At 44.4% G+C, this 13,516-nt stretch overlaps 1 protein-coding gene across 9 annotated transcripts in view; it reads right to left on the reverse strand.

Annotated features, from left to right (window-relative positions):
* The window catches only part of TBC1D1 (TBC1 domain family member 1), a 244,012-nt gene that overhangs the window by 16,138 nt on the left and 214,358 nt on the right, over positions 1-13,516 (reverse strand). For all 9 annotated transcript variants that reach the window (XM_009206662.2, XM_009206659.4, XM_021938348.2 and 6 more), the window contains 2 exons: positions 6,801-7,045; positions 4,546-4,705 (listed from right to left, as the gene is read on the reverse strand). In XM_009206662.2, the coding sequence (XP_009204926.2) occupies positions 4,546-4,705; positions 6,801-7,045 (405 nt within the window). The remainder of the gene's footprint in view (positions 1-4,545; positions 4,706-6,800; positions 7,046-13,516) is intronic.

Here is a 13,516-nt window from a genome sequence, read left to right on the forward strand (position 1 = left end):
CGGAAAGGTGACTGCTTGAAGAACCAATGAAAATTTCCTAGGTCAGAACTCGGGGATTAATACTCTGAATAAAAGGAAAAGAGGGTGTCAATACAGCGAGGTGTGCAGGAGCCTGAAAAACAGTCTGGCTGGCAAGGCAGGGCCACTGGTTGTGCAGGGCAGGTGGGCAAATAGGGGCAGGCAGGTCCAGATCATCAGGGGCCTCTGCCCCAGCCAAGCAATTCTAACTTCCCCCGGAGCACCGCAGGAGTCACTGAATGCTTTTTGTTCCTTTCCTCACTAGGTCAGTGCACTGGTAAGGAGATGATGTTAATGAGATGCAGGTTACGGGTAGGATCCCTGCAAGGACTAGTTAGTGTCAGAGAAAGGCCACCTTTGGAGACTACGCTGACTGATTCCTGCCAGAGACTCCAGAGACTCCCAAATGCCTGCTGCCAGAGATGCTCCACTCACCACTACTCCTCCCATTCAAAGCGTCCATCCCTCCAAGGCCTGAGAAAGCTCAGCCCCAGAAGCTTCTGTGAGACAGGGGAGGTCTTAAATCGGGAGATCATTTGGGTGCACAAAGCAGGAATGTGCTTGAAGAGTTGAAGGAAGGACCGCAGGAAGCTTTACTTGGGAGGAAGGGCCTCCTAAATTTGTCTGATGACACTTGGGGGCAACATCTACATCCTTTAAAGAATTTGTACTGTTTTTTGGCTTTGGAAATTTTTAAAATTACATCTAATTTTAAAACAATAGTAAAGAAAAATGTTACCTATAAACCCACTGCCCCAAACCAATTATTTTTATTTTGCCTGTCTTCTAGTATCCTTATACATTTACATTCTAGAATTAAAAAACAAAACAAACAAACAAACAAAAAACAACAACTCTCCTTATTGAAGAGTGAGCAAATGTCCTGCATCTGAAAACCTCCCTAGGAGAAAGTGAACCGCTGGAGCCCCCCGCCCCCCAGCACAGTGCGGCACTAGCCTAGCTCACAATACTGTAGCCCACAACCTTTCAGTGGGACTTTTCTCGTGCCTCTTCCTTCTCTCCTCTCCTTTTTCAAGCCACCTAGAAACAGGCAAGAGGTTTTATCAGGCAGGAAATAAAGAGGAATCTTAAATTCAGCTGACTCTACTACTTTGCACTGTATTCACTGAGAACAACACGAAGGAACTACTTTTCTTTGAGGACATTTCAGCAACTCTCTTATTGCGTTACTGTGTACTGGAACTCTATTTGAAACTAAACTTCATGATCTCAAAGTGCAATCTTCCTGTGTGAGCTTACACTGCATCTCTTTTCCAGCCACCTTTGTCTTTGTCAAGGCTGAGCCTTCTCAACTCTCTCCTGGAAGGCTGCAGCCCTCCAGCTGTGGCTCCCGGACATTCTATGAGTAATGGGTAAAGGGGACGCTGAAGGCAGATGACAGTGCTGTGCAGAACAACAGCATAAACAGACTGAACACACACTCATCATCACGCGGCATCATGTTACCTGAATAGCCGGAGATTTTCCTGGCCACAGAAACAATCTTGTTTTCAGTCTATTTTCATCCTAAAGCCTCTCTGAAGCCTTCACTATATTGCAGGTGGTTTCTGTGTTTTTTGCCAAACCCTTAATTTTTATATTCCACCTCCTCCCTCATCTATGTGGCAGCACATCCTATAGAGAAACATTAGGGGCTGAAAATTAGCCAGGCATGGTGGCGGGCGCCTGTAGTCCCAGTTACTCAGGAGGCTGAGGCAGGAGAAGGGCCTGAACCCGGGAGGCGGAGCTTGAAGTGAGCTGAGATCGTGCCACTGCACTCCAGCCTGGGGAACAGAGTGAGACTCTGTCTCCCAAAAAAAAAAAAAAAAATCAGGGGCTGAACACTGTAGCCTCCTGCTCCTTCAGGAGCAAGCCAGGTCCTGTTTTTTAGATTTTCTTTTTTCCCCCAAACGTAGACGTGATGAGAAAGTGCATAGAGCAAGCGTCTCTCCCAGGGCCCTGCTGCACTCAAACTAGGAAAAGACAGAAAGGGGCTACTGACATTATGTGACACCAGGCAGAAGAACTGCCATTCAGCAAGGTGTGAGTACCGTGTGAAGGTTAAGGCACACACATCACTGGCAGCTGCCCCTCCGAGGAGCAGATACATACTGAATGCCAGATAACCTATTAACTAATATACGAGCTATGCTGGTGCAAACTGAAATATTTTACTTATATATATATATTAGTGAACAGTCAACAAAGGTCTATGTGTTTTTAGAGTTTATCCAGACTTAAAAGGCTTATAAATGAAATGGGCCCTAGGCCAAAAAAGACTATAGTGTCTGAATGGCAGGCTTTGAAATATAAAACTAAGCTATCTCCATCACTGTTCTCTAAGTCATCAGTGCTAAAAATTGAAATGGTTTGTAAAAACCTATCTTTTCTGTTTTTAAGTACTGAAAGATGGGATGGACTGTTGGGGGTGGGGGGAAAGCAGTTCTTGCAAAGTGACATCACAACCCAGTGCAGCCTGGAGATCCCACTTCCTGCCTCTAATCCCAGGAGCCCTTGGCCAGGTGGACAACGACCCACTTAGCACAGCAGGAGTCTGTGGGATCTGGGAATGATGTAGACACTGGCATCTCTATGTATAATGTTTATGAAACGCCGAGTCTCACCACTGCCTACTAAGTCTACAGAAAAATATCTTACCTTTACAGGCTGCAGCTTTGATTTATGAAATCATTAGAGTGAGCTTCAGAGAGCTTCGAATTACTCTGCAACAGAAGGGCTATCATTTCCAAAGTGGAGTTTGCTTGTTTGTTAATGTCATTTATGAGCCGAAGGAAAAATTTCTCTTCCAGAGCCCCAGAACTTTCTGCAAGCAGCAGCTCCAGTGCCTGGGGCCCCAGGGCAGGGATGACTCCGGGATAACCCCTCAGTCCCTCTAGTCTGTGGTCAGCCCGGTTGCCTTGGTAGAATTTTCTTCACTAACCAAGTAATTTAATGCCTGAGCTGTTTACAAACCATTAACAAACAGCGCTCCCTCCTCCCCATTTCCATTCTCACTCCTCTTCATGACCCCATATGAAAATCATAGCTAAAATGTGGAGAAAATGTAAGGAAGGTGGATTAATAATTTTCTTTTAATTTCCAGGGTTAGAAAAGTCAAAAACATAGAAGTTATTGGCAAGAAAGCTTAAAGCCTAGAGCTTGAGATTTTAGTTTCTGTACTAAGCACACAATTTTGAGGCTTTTAGTTATCTTTTTTTTTTTTTTAAACTATGGTATAAACCTTCATGAAATCTCACTAAAGATATGCTTAACTAGGAGATAGCTTTTTGTATCTATTTTAATTTAGTGATTTTATTTTTTCAGGGACAGAAAAGAAAGAACATGAATTCTTACAGTAAAGCAAAATGGGAAACTCTTTAAAGGTTCTTGTAGATAGAAGTGAATAATAAAAATCTAGTATTTTGGGGGAAAGGAAAAAAGAGAAGGGTAAATGCCCACTTATATTAAAAAGCAAATTTTAGGATTTCTAGAATTTGGATATTTAAGATGTTTACCCAAAGCATGCCTGAAGTAGTATCAATGTCTTTGAACACTTCCCTTAAGATGCTCTCTAATCCTAAAAACAAATTTTTTAAAGATCACATGTTTTTAAGCTGTCAAGTGATGCTTAAAAACACTTGACATATAATAACTATCTTTTTTTAGTAACCTCCTCCCTTACAATAAAAAAAAATCTGAATTGTCAAAAAATATCACTTTTATTCTGAAGGAGGGAAAACAAACTGTGCCCGAACTGACAGTGCTCACAACATTCCACTCGGTTCCTGATGTCCACGTGGACAGCCCTATCCCTGCGTATGAAGGCAGGTTGAAGGCTTTGTGTATGAACACCCACCTAACTTTGACAATGTTCTCAAAAGGTAAATCAAGAATATAAAGGCAGGTTTTACACATGAACCACCTAAGGTTAATAGCGGGGCACGGGAGTGGCAGTGGCTGTGACACGTGGGCGCAGGGGCAGGAGGCCTTCGTGAGGTGTCAAGGCTGAGGCAGGAGGGCAAGTCATCCACAAGGAGGTGTTACTCAAGGTCCTGACACTGATCCCCAAGAGAGTGACTTGGGAGAAAATGTAGAGCCAAGGACAGGGCAAGAAGAGAAAGGGGAGGAGGCGATGCCAAGGGAATCTAGAAAGATCCCAGAGGCCCACGGTCAGCATCAATCAACACTCGCAACCCAGAGCAGCTGAGGAAGGCAATTCATGAGAAATACACACCTGCGGCTCCTCAGCCAAGTCCTCCAAATGTCTGCTCTAGGGAGAGCCTCATGGTGAGGGGCTCAGATCCACATCCCACAAGATGAAGGCATCTAGGGAAGCCCCGTGATTATCAGAAGTTAAGGAGGACTCCAAAGTCACAAAACCCACCCCTGACTAATCTTAGACTAAACAATACCCTGTTCTGGTAAGAGCTACAGGTATAAAAATAAGAATCACCACGGAGAGACAGGAAATGTTTCCCCTCTAATAAGAGAAGGCTGGTTCTGGCAAACAGATTTACTAATGCTCACCAAAGACTCTGGCTACGAATCCCAGCGGGAACTGTGAGGCAAACATGGTGAGGAACCAGGGGGCGGCGTAGAGGCTGGGGCCGATCTCGTGCTCCTCCAGGTGATTGTAGAGGTCTCTGTGGTAATCATGAAGCAACCTTGAGAGCTGGTACATCTGGATCTGCAGGAAGACGGCCAACGGGGCTGAGAATTAGGGATCTGCCATAGCGATAAAGTTATGCCTACTGCTCACAGGGTGGGTGTGAGAGAAGACTTACTAGAACTTCCAACATTCTATTTGGCTTGTGATCCACTGAGCTTAGCTACTAATTCATCCAACAAGTGCTTCCCGAGTGCCCGCTGATGCCAGGCACTGGCTGGGTGTAGGCCCAGGACGCCAACACTGGGTCTTCTTCTGCCACTTCCTTTTTATTGTTCCCTTGTATTCCTTGGCTAAGAAGATCTAAACATCTGTCTTGTGCAAACATTTCATAAATTCTCCTACAAATACACACTCTTTGCAAAACTCAAGCCCGGAGGAATTAAAAATAAGAAGCCAGTGTCTTCACTAAGACTGAATTAGGGGCATTTTATGATTCCGTAGGAATCCACTGTACATGTTCACTCAGCAAATTCCCTCTGGACCCCTGAAATTACTCAATAGGCAGGACAACCATAATTTATTTTGGTGTATAACATATGGAATATCCAGATCCCTGGCAAGTTAAAACAAGAAGACAAGTGTGCGTCTTAAGATGAAATAAAAACTTTTTCCAACTAAAGTGGATCCAACTTCACAGAATGACATGATTCTGGCAGAAAGCTCATGCCAGTTCCTAACAGTGCCACCAAGAGTTACAGGCTCACAGAGGTCCAAGAGCCAGCCCAGATCTGAGCAGTCCCATGGCCTAAGCCTAAAGAAACAATAACCTACAGAGGGTCAGAATCCTGCTAAGATCCACCAAGTTGGGTATGTCCTGTCTAAACTGAGAAAAAGAAAATAAAACCGTTTTCAGAGGCTCAGATAATATAATCCCATAAGCACCAGCTGTGGCTCTCCCGTATCGAAGACAATCTAATCAACCAAAGCCACCAGCCCCAATAGAGTTGTGTGTTACATAAATTATAGAAAACTCGAAAATTCCACTGCCTGGTGACCGCTGTCTTTAAAGTTAATAAAGGGAATGTAGGAAGAACCTCACGGTACGGATGGAAAGTGTTATGTGGTCAAAATCTTTCAGTGAATGAGTTGACTTCCTTCTATGGTGTTTGCATTCATGTGGTCCATGTTCACAGATCAAGGTGAAAAGATTTTGAATCACATAATTTGGTACTCTCAAAGTAAGTCCTTGGCTCTAACGTATTCCCTCCCAGGATACTTTCTAAAGCTCCGAAGGCACAGTATCTTACTGGTAGTAAATGAACATATCAACACGTGCTGCAACATTTAGGAATATTCCTGAAGCAGGATCCAGAGTTTTCCCTCTGACAGGCAGCAAGAGCAGCACATGGTACCTGGAATATGCTACTACGTTTGGTTTTCTCTGACAGAACTATTCATTCAACAAATACTTATGGGGTGCCTACTTCAACCCAGGCACTGTTTCAGAAACTAGGGACTTGGCTCCAAGACCCATAAAAGATCCCTTCCCTCTCCTAAAGTTCACATGCTTTGGAAAATCAGAAAATAGACAGGTAGATGATTCTGGAAACAAGATCATTTCTGGCAGTGGCTGTGTTGTGCAAAAGAAATGAGCCAGGATAATGTGATGTAGTGTGCCCAGGGTGGAAGTGGGGAGCACAACATCAGGGTAGTCAGAATGAGCTTCTCCCAGGATGCGATATTTGAGCTGAACCTGAGATGACAAGGGTGGGGGTGAGGCAGAGGAAGAGCAGATGCAGAGGCTGGGAGGTGGTAGTGAAATCATCTCATGGTTGATGGGGGTAAGAGGGAAGGCCCTAGAGTCAGAGAGGCCTGGGTTTCCAGTCCAGCTCTGACACTTGCTAGCTGTGTGACTGGGACCAATTTATAATCTCTTGGAGCCTCCGTTTTCCAATCTACAAACTGAAACAATGAACAGTGTCTGCCTGTTATGTTATTAGAGGGAAGTGCAGATGAAGCGCTTGGAATAACGCCTAGCACAGAGTCCTTTATCAGCAGTGACAGCTATTACAATGTTATCCGACGGTGAAAAAGTTCCTGAGGCATATCTGAAGAGGGATAAGAAACACTCTTAGCATTTGGTTGTATTAAAGACATAAGGAACGCTCTATACCTGTAAAATAATCATGTCTGGCCGATACTGTTTCCGCAGCCCCACGTCAAACATCAGAAACTTGAGCATTTTAAACGCCTCTTCCTCGCTCATATGAAGAAGCAAAATGCCTGCTACAAAGCTGAGACCTTGGCAATATCCTACTTCCTGGTCTAGAAGTGAGTAGGCCTTCAAAATGTTGTAAAGCGACAGCTGTCCTGCTCCAAGCTGGGCAGAGAAGTATGGGTGTGTAGGAAAGGTTCGCCCTGTGAAAAGAATACATATTAGTTGTAATAATAAAAACAAAAAAAAGAAAGCCTATCGAAACAGAAATCCAATGTGCTTCAGATTAAGCAGCAAAATCTTTAGAAGCTGGATCATAATAGCAATCAGTCTTCACCACTTCCTCTGCAAACAAGGTCGACCAGTTGTTCCTGGAATAATGCTTTCAATTAAAAATCAGCAATTATTCATGGTTGGTTTATTTCTTTTTTTGGTGGAGGTACAGGTGAAAGTAATTAGAACTACCTTCGGTCCTGCAAATAGCTGAACTTCAATCGAAAAAAGAAAACTGTTGGCCAGGCACGGTGGCTCATGCCTGTAATCCCAGCACTTTGGGAGGCCGAGGCGGGAGGATCACCTGAGGTCAGGAGTTCGAGACCAGCCTGCCCAACATGGCGAAACCCTGTCTCTACTAAAAATTCAAACAATTAGCCAGGCATGGTGGCGGGTACCTGTAATCCCAGCTACTCGGGAGGCTGAGGCAGGAGAATCGCTTGAACCTGGGAGGCAGAGATGGCAGTGAGCTGAGATCACGCCATTGCACTACAGCCTGGGCGACAAGAGCGCAACTCCGTCTCCAAAAAAAAAAAAAAACTGTTAATCCTCTCGACATAACCTCTATTCTCAAGAGGAACACACACAGTTCTTCCTCCCCACCGCTGCACCCCGTGCCCACCCCAATCCCAGCATCATCTAAATGCAGCTAAAAGGCCTTGCCTTGCTACAAACACTCTCTGGGTCTGCTTTTCCCAGACTACACATATTATGCCTGCAAATGCTTCACACCACATGCATCTCTCTGAACTTTCAAACCATAGGCAGTGTTTTGAAACAGCCTGAGGAGCAGCAGGTGTTTTCTTTTCACAAAAGTTACCTTCCAAAAAGAGTTTAAAAAAAAAAAGGCTCTCAACATCATGATTATTTTCACAAAAAACTGGTATTTATATAGGTCTTAAAGGACTTCTTTTGTCCAGGAGGCTTTTGTAGCTGATACTTGTCAAGTTCCTCTTCCCCTCCTCTGGAACGTGACTGATGGGAGTGCCTGTTTCCAGGGAGCAGAGAAGTACTTGAAACGATTAAGAGAAGAAAGGTCTGGAGCCAGGCAGCTGGCAGCCAGGGCCAAGCGTGGGCCCAGGCGAGAATTATGAACCTGCTTGGATCAGCCAAGGCAAAAGGTGCATCTGGGTCACATGTTAATTGTTCATTGCAACTACTTGGTCTCAGCACAGGGAGGAACATACTTTCATGGGCTTTTCCTCAGCTTCCTGAGAAAGAGTTTCATCAGTCCAGATGTGTTATCTGAACTTGATTCAAGAGGAAGGCAACAGTCCCCTAACCACTGTCCTGATTTCTCGTTCTGTATTCACTTCCTGCCTCCTCTACTTCTTCCCCCAACAAATCTCCCTGATATACCCTGCACAAGTCACCTTGCTGCTAGTAAGCAATCCATAGCTCCCCAGTGCTCAAAGAACAAATGTTCCACTCTGTTAGCCTGGAGCTCCGTGCACTCACCTCCTCACCCACCCTCCCAGCTTTATCTTCTACTCCAAGGCTTAGCCTAGGCACTAGAAGCGGGGGCTCCTGGGGTCTCTGACCCCTCTGGGTTGTGTGCAGAAGTGTGTGTGTGTGTGTGTGTGTGTGTAAGTAGAACAATCGGTAGCAGCACATGCAACTGAACTGGAATGTGAACCCCATGCAGGATGTAACAGTTTCTAGCAGCCACATTAGAAAGTAACAGGTGAAGTTAATTTTAATTAGATATTTTATTAAACCCAACATATACGAAATATTATCACGTCAACATAATCAATATAAAAGTACTGAGACATTATGCATTCTTTTTTCATGGCAAGTCTTTGAAATCCAGTGTGTTCTTTACATGGACAGCACATCTCAATTTGGAGCAGCCACATCTCAAGTGCTTAATAGCCACATATGGCTTCCGCACTGGGCAACACCAGTGTATTGATTTCCTCATAGTCTCAAAAATATCCATGATCTCTTTCATTCCATTACCCTTGCCAGCTTGGTTTCCAAGAAGATGGAGCACTTCCCCACCTCTGCATTTTTGCTGATGCTCCTGTCCCATCCTGAATGGACCCCCTCCCCTCTGGTATCAAATAGGTGCTGGTAGCAAAAGATGCAGGAGTCATGTGGCATAAAGGAACACAGGGAAGATTTAGTTATTTTGAATTTGATCTGTCAGTGTTATCATTTTACCTAATCAGATACCCTCTCATGTTAGCAAACTACCTCACACAGAAACCAGAGCCCACACTAATTGACCCTGCTTGTAAAGTGGCTATTTCTTATTTAAGCCTCACAACATCCCTAAGGGTGTGGGCCTAGCAGGCTGAGGAGTGACCTATGCTAACTGGCCACTTAAGAGTGGTCAGATGGTGGGGGCAGAGCTGGTTTCATGTGTGTGTTCTGTGCAGTCACACTGGCTCTGTGCTTAGAAGGACCTCGCACAAGGCTTCATGCTCTGTTGTCACTGTCTTGAAATTCCTAATAATCTTTCAAGAAGGGGTTCTGCATTTTCATCTTGCAACAGGCCCTGCAAATTATGTACCGATTTAGGGGGAGGCAGCTCCCTAAGCAGCTTCCAGAAATAGCTACAGCCACCTTCCTCCCAACCTTGCTACCGAGTGGTACGTTATGAGAAAGCAAACCTCGGGCCAAATTCTGCCAAACCTATGACCTTTACCAGCAAGCTGACAGGCAACAGGAACCACATAGGGCTTCTCACAGGCTCTGCACTCAGGCCTCCAACAAGCACTTCTCAAGAAAGGTTCAACCAGAGGAGGGCACCGTGGCAGTCTAATGGCAGAGCCAGGCCACCCATAGTCAGGTCACACAGACGGAGTGTGGGGACCCAGGCCCGACAGGCACTGGCCTCAAGTTCTGCTCCAGAGTCCCTGGTGCCAGGGTTTGGATGCCTTTCTCATCAACCACAGCTCTTGAACATCATCCATTTCGCTAGTAAAAAGTTACATGTAGTAGTACCCCTTATGCTAAGAACAACTCTCTGATGTGCATTTATTTGAATGGCATTTGAAGTAAGTACAAAATGGCCTCTGGCACATGAAGCTCAGAATGGACTACCTAGCTTCTCTGAACCTTAGCTTCCTCTTTTTAAAAAGGGGCAGAACACATAGTTTGCAGAGTGGAGAGTACGTGTACAATGCCTAAGGCAAATGGTTGCTATGAATGGTGTTCAATAATGGGCAATAATCTTCAGATACACCACACACATTATAAAAACCCAGTTTCCAAACAAGAGGACAAAAGGGCACACTTGTGACAGTTCTGTAGCACAAATGCAAAATAAGTTACATTTAAGGTAAAGGAACAACTTTGCAGAGCCGTTACTAAACTATAACATTGCACATAAGCCGGAAATCTCGCTTTCTGACAGCCTTCCAGAGGCAAGGAAAAGTTTTGTCTAAGCAACTAATTTTCACAAAATGTGGAACTCACAGACAGGTAGAACTGAAAGCTGAATTCCAAATAATAATAATCACCACCACCACCTAGATTCAGCAAAACACCTGTACACCCCACACTTCCAAATCTCTTGTTATTACCCAAACTGGTCAAGGCTTCCAGGGTGCAGTTTCAGAAACTGTCATTGATTTTCTTCATGCAGAAAACCTGTCCTGCACGAACCTGGCCAAGCTAAAACACATCTTCCAGTGTGTTCTATGAGACTCCCAAATGCAATTTCCTGTCCCACCCATACAGCAAGACAGGCCTCTGAGTTCACTACCAGGCTGGGGAATAGCCGTGAGTCTCTGGCCTTCAGCTCCTGACTAGCGGTTAAGCAGGACAACTGCACCCATCTGACTTTGTAACACAGTCCATGTTTTACACCAAATTCTATTGGGGTAGACATTGTTTTCCTGTTTTACATTCTTCCAGGTCAATAGTTCTAAATGTTTGGTCAGTCTGAGGAGCCCTGGAGGTCTCTGAGTTGCTTTTAGGGGTCCATGAGGTCCTCCTCCCACTTTTCCAACTATAGATCTGTGCAAGGTCAGCTTTTTGTTTATATGCTTCAAATAACAAGCACAACAGAATGAATGAAGCAAATAAAATTCAGCAGATTCTATTAAATCAGACATTAAAGAGATTTTTTTTAATGTAAAAACAATGTCACACTTCTAACTAATTTTATTTTGGAAAACAGTCATTTTTTACAATTTTTTATATGTACAAGTTTATTATTGCTATGTAAAAATAAACAAGAATCAAATAAATACTAATCTCAGTTTTAATTAATTGCAAATTTGGTAAATATTGATAGGAATTATCCATGGAAACAAAAGCTCTCTGGGCTACTCAATAATTTTCAAAGTGAATGGCATCCTTCCATCAAAGTTTGGGTAAGGCTATTCTAGGCTAACACGACAACTCACCCACATTCATGAGTAAACACCAAGTAAAGAGGGAGAGCTGGGTCACGTGAGTAGAGAGTGGATGAGTGGGATCAAAAGCATTTCCTGGACAATCCACATTCGTATAATCCAGTGTTGAGCACTGCAGCCCTCCAGCTCCCATTTAGGAATTACTAAGCTAGCACTGATGGCATTCCACAAAGACCACCCATATGATGTTCACCTGCAGCAGTGGGCCAGAGCCGTGGGCAGAGCACCCCTGAGAATAGCCCCTCGCACCCAATTCAAGGCACCTTAACTATGAGCAAAAGACTGTTTACTGTTTGTTGCATTTGTTCACAGTTTGTGAACAGATTCTAGACTGAAGCTCTGCCTCAAGAAGACAGGACAGAAGGCCGCACACCCCATAGGAGAAGCACGCAAGCTCGGGAAGATGCCAGCTCAGGGAAAGCTAATTTCTGCCAACCTCGAGGGAAGCCAGGTAAAACTATGCAATCCTTCCTATAAATGCTTCAGGATACGAGGCCTGCCTCTTTAAACTGCATTTTACAACTTACCACAAAGCAGAGAAGTGCAGGTCCTTTACATTTTTCTGTAAAGCAGACTACCTTCATATACAAAATGAGAAGCGGATAGTTAAGTGGAGAGGGTCAAACATGAGCGTTAAAAAACCTCTTTATTAATATTAGAAAGACATTCAATGTGTCTTGTGAATCTAAGTGGAGAAATATGCCAGAAAGGCCTATAAGATGATCCACAATTCTAACATATTTCTAAATAACCTAATACTTCCTTTTCATGAAGTGCTCCACAAACTAAGTGTTCCTATGGAATTCTGTTCATCTAAGGGATGTTCTTCCAGGATGAATCTTTTCCTTCTTTATCACTTGGAGGGGGAAGAGCCTTCACCCCGCAATTTTCAGGCAGCAATCCTATCAGGATCATCTGGGGGCTTCTCAAACCTGCACATCCCAGGCATCAGAAATTCTCAATAAGCAGCAGGTCAAGGACGGTGACCTCAGGAATGTGTTTTTCACAAACCCGTCAGGAGATCTTGCAGGTGGTCCCTGTACGGTGCTGTGAGAAACCCCACCCCATCTCAGAGTGTCCTGCCTTACTCTATTCAGAGCCCATCTGACTGCATTTTCAGCGAGACCCCTGATATCTCGGCTCTGTTTACCATGCGGCAGCTGCTACAAAAGGCCAGAGGTCTCTTGCAGCAAACACGGGGCCCACCCACAAAGCTAGTCAGTCTCATGATGGCTCTGCACAGTTGACTAACAAGTTTCTTTCTTTTGCTCTTTTCTCCAGGGACTGGTACTGGCAAACCAGCAATCTGACACTGACCCTCTAACTCCTCTGCAGAAGAGAAACCCTACAACCTAATGATCTCTAAGATTCCTTCCTGGATGAAGACCTGGGATACTAACATCATCTCACATTGTTGCATTTAGCTCTGAGCAGAATTTGAAATGAGACACTGAAGATAACAAACACCCTTTGTAACCCTCAGATTTTTAAGTCACGTGGTTATCAGGTGCCCAGTGTCAATCTTCCCACTAGAATGTGTGCTTCCCAGAGTACAGGGGATCACCCTGAATGGCAGTTAGGAGATTAAGGGAGAGTTCTTCTAGGAGCAGATTGTTTTGGGGAAGCACTTGAATGAGCTCCCACCGACTCTGTGAGCCCAACTCCATGACCAGTGACATCGAGTTGGTAGCTGAAAATGGGGGATGGGGGGAGTAGTTGCACAATGGAAATCTGCAAACACTGAATACCAAGGGCTTCCTCTGAGGGGTGAGAGGAGCTGCTTATTAAACATTTGCCAGCACCACCGACTGACCTGAAGGAGGCGGGAAGATTCCAGACCTCTGTGAAAGGAAATCATACCCCACTTTATTCTTTCCTTTTATCACCCACATTTCGTTATCTCACTTTGGACTTAAAGTGTATATTTAGAATGACCAAATAAATACGATCCCACGATGTGTTCCTGATAAGATCAGAGACAATGGCTCACTCTTCGGAATAATGTGTGTGACTGGTGGTGCAAGAATTCAC

The sequence above is a fragment of the Papio anubis genome, chromosome 3 (assembly GCF_008728515.1).
Source record: "Papio anubis isolate 15944 chromosome 3, Panubis1.0, whole genome shotgun sequence".
Taxonomy (NCBI): Eukaryota; Metazoa; Chordata; class Mammalia; order Primates; family Cercopithecidae; genus Papio; species Papio anubis.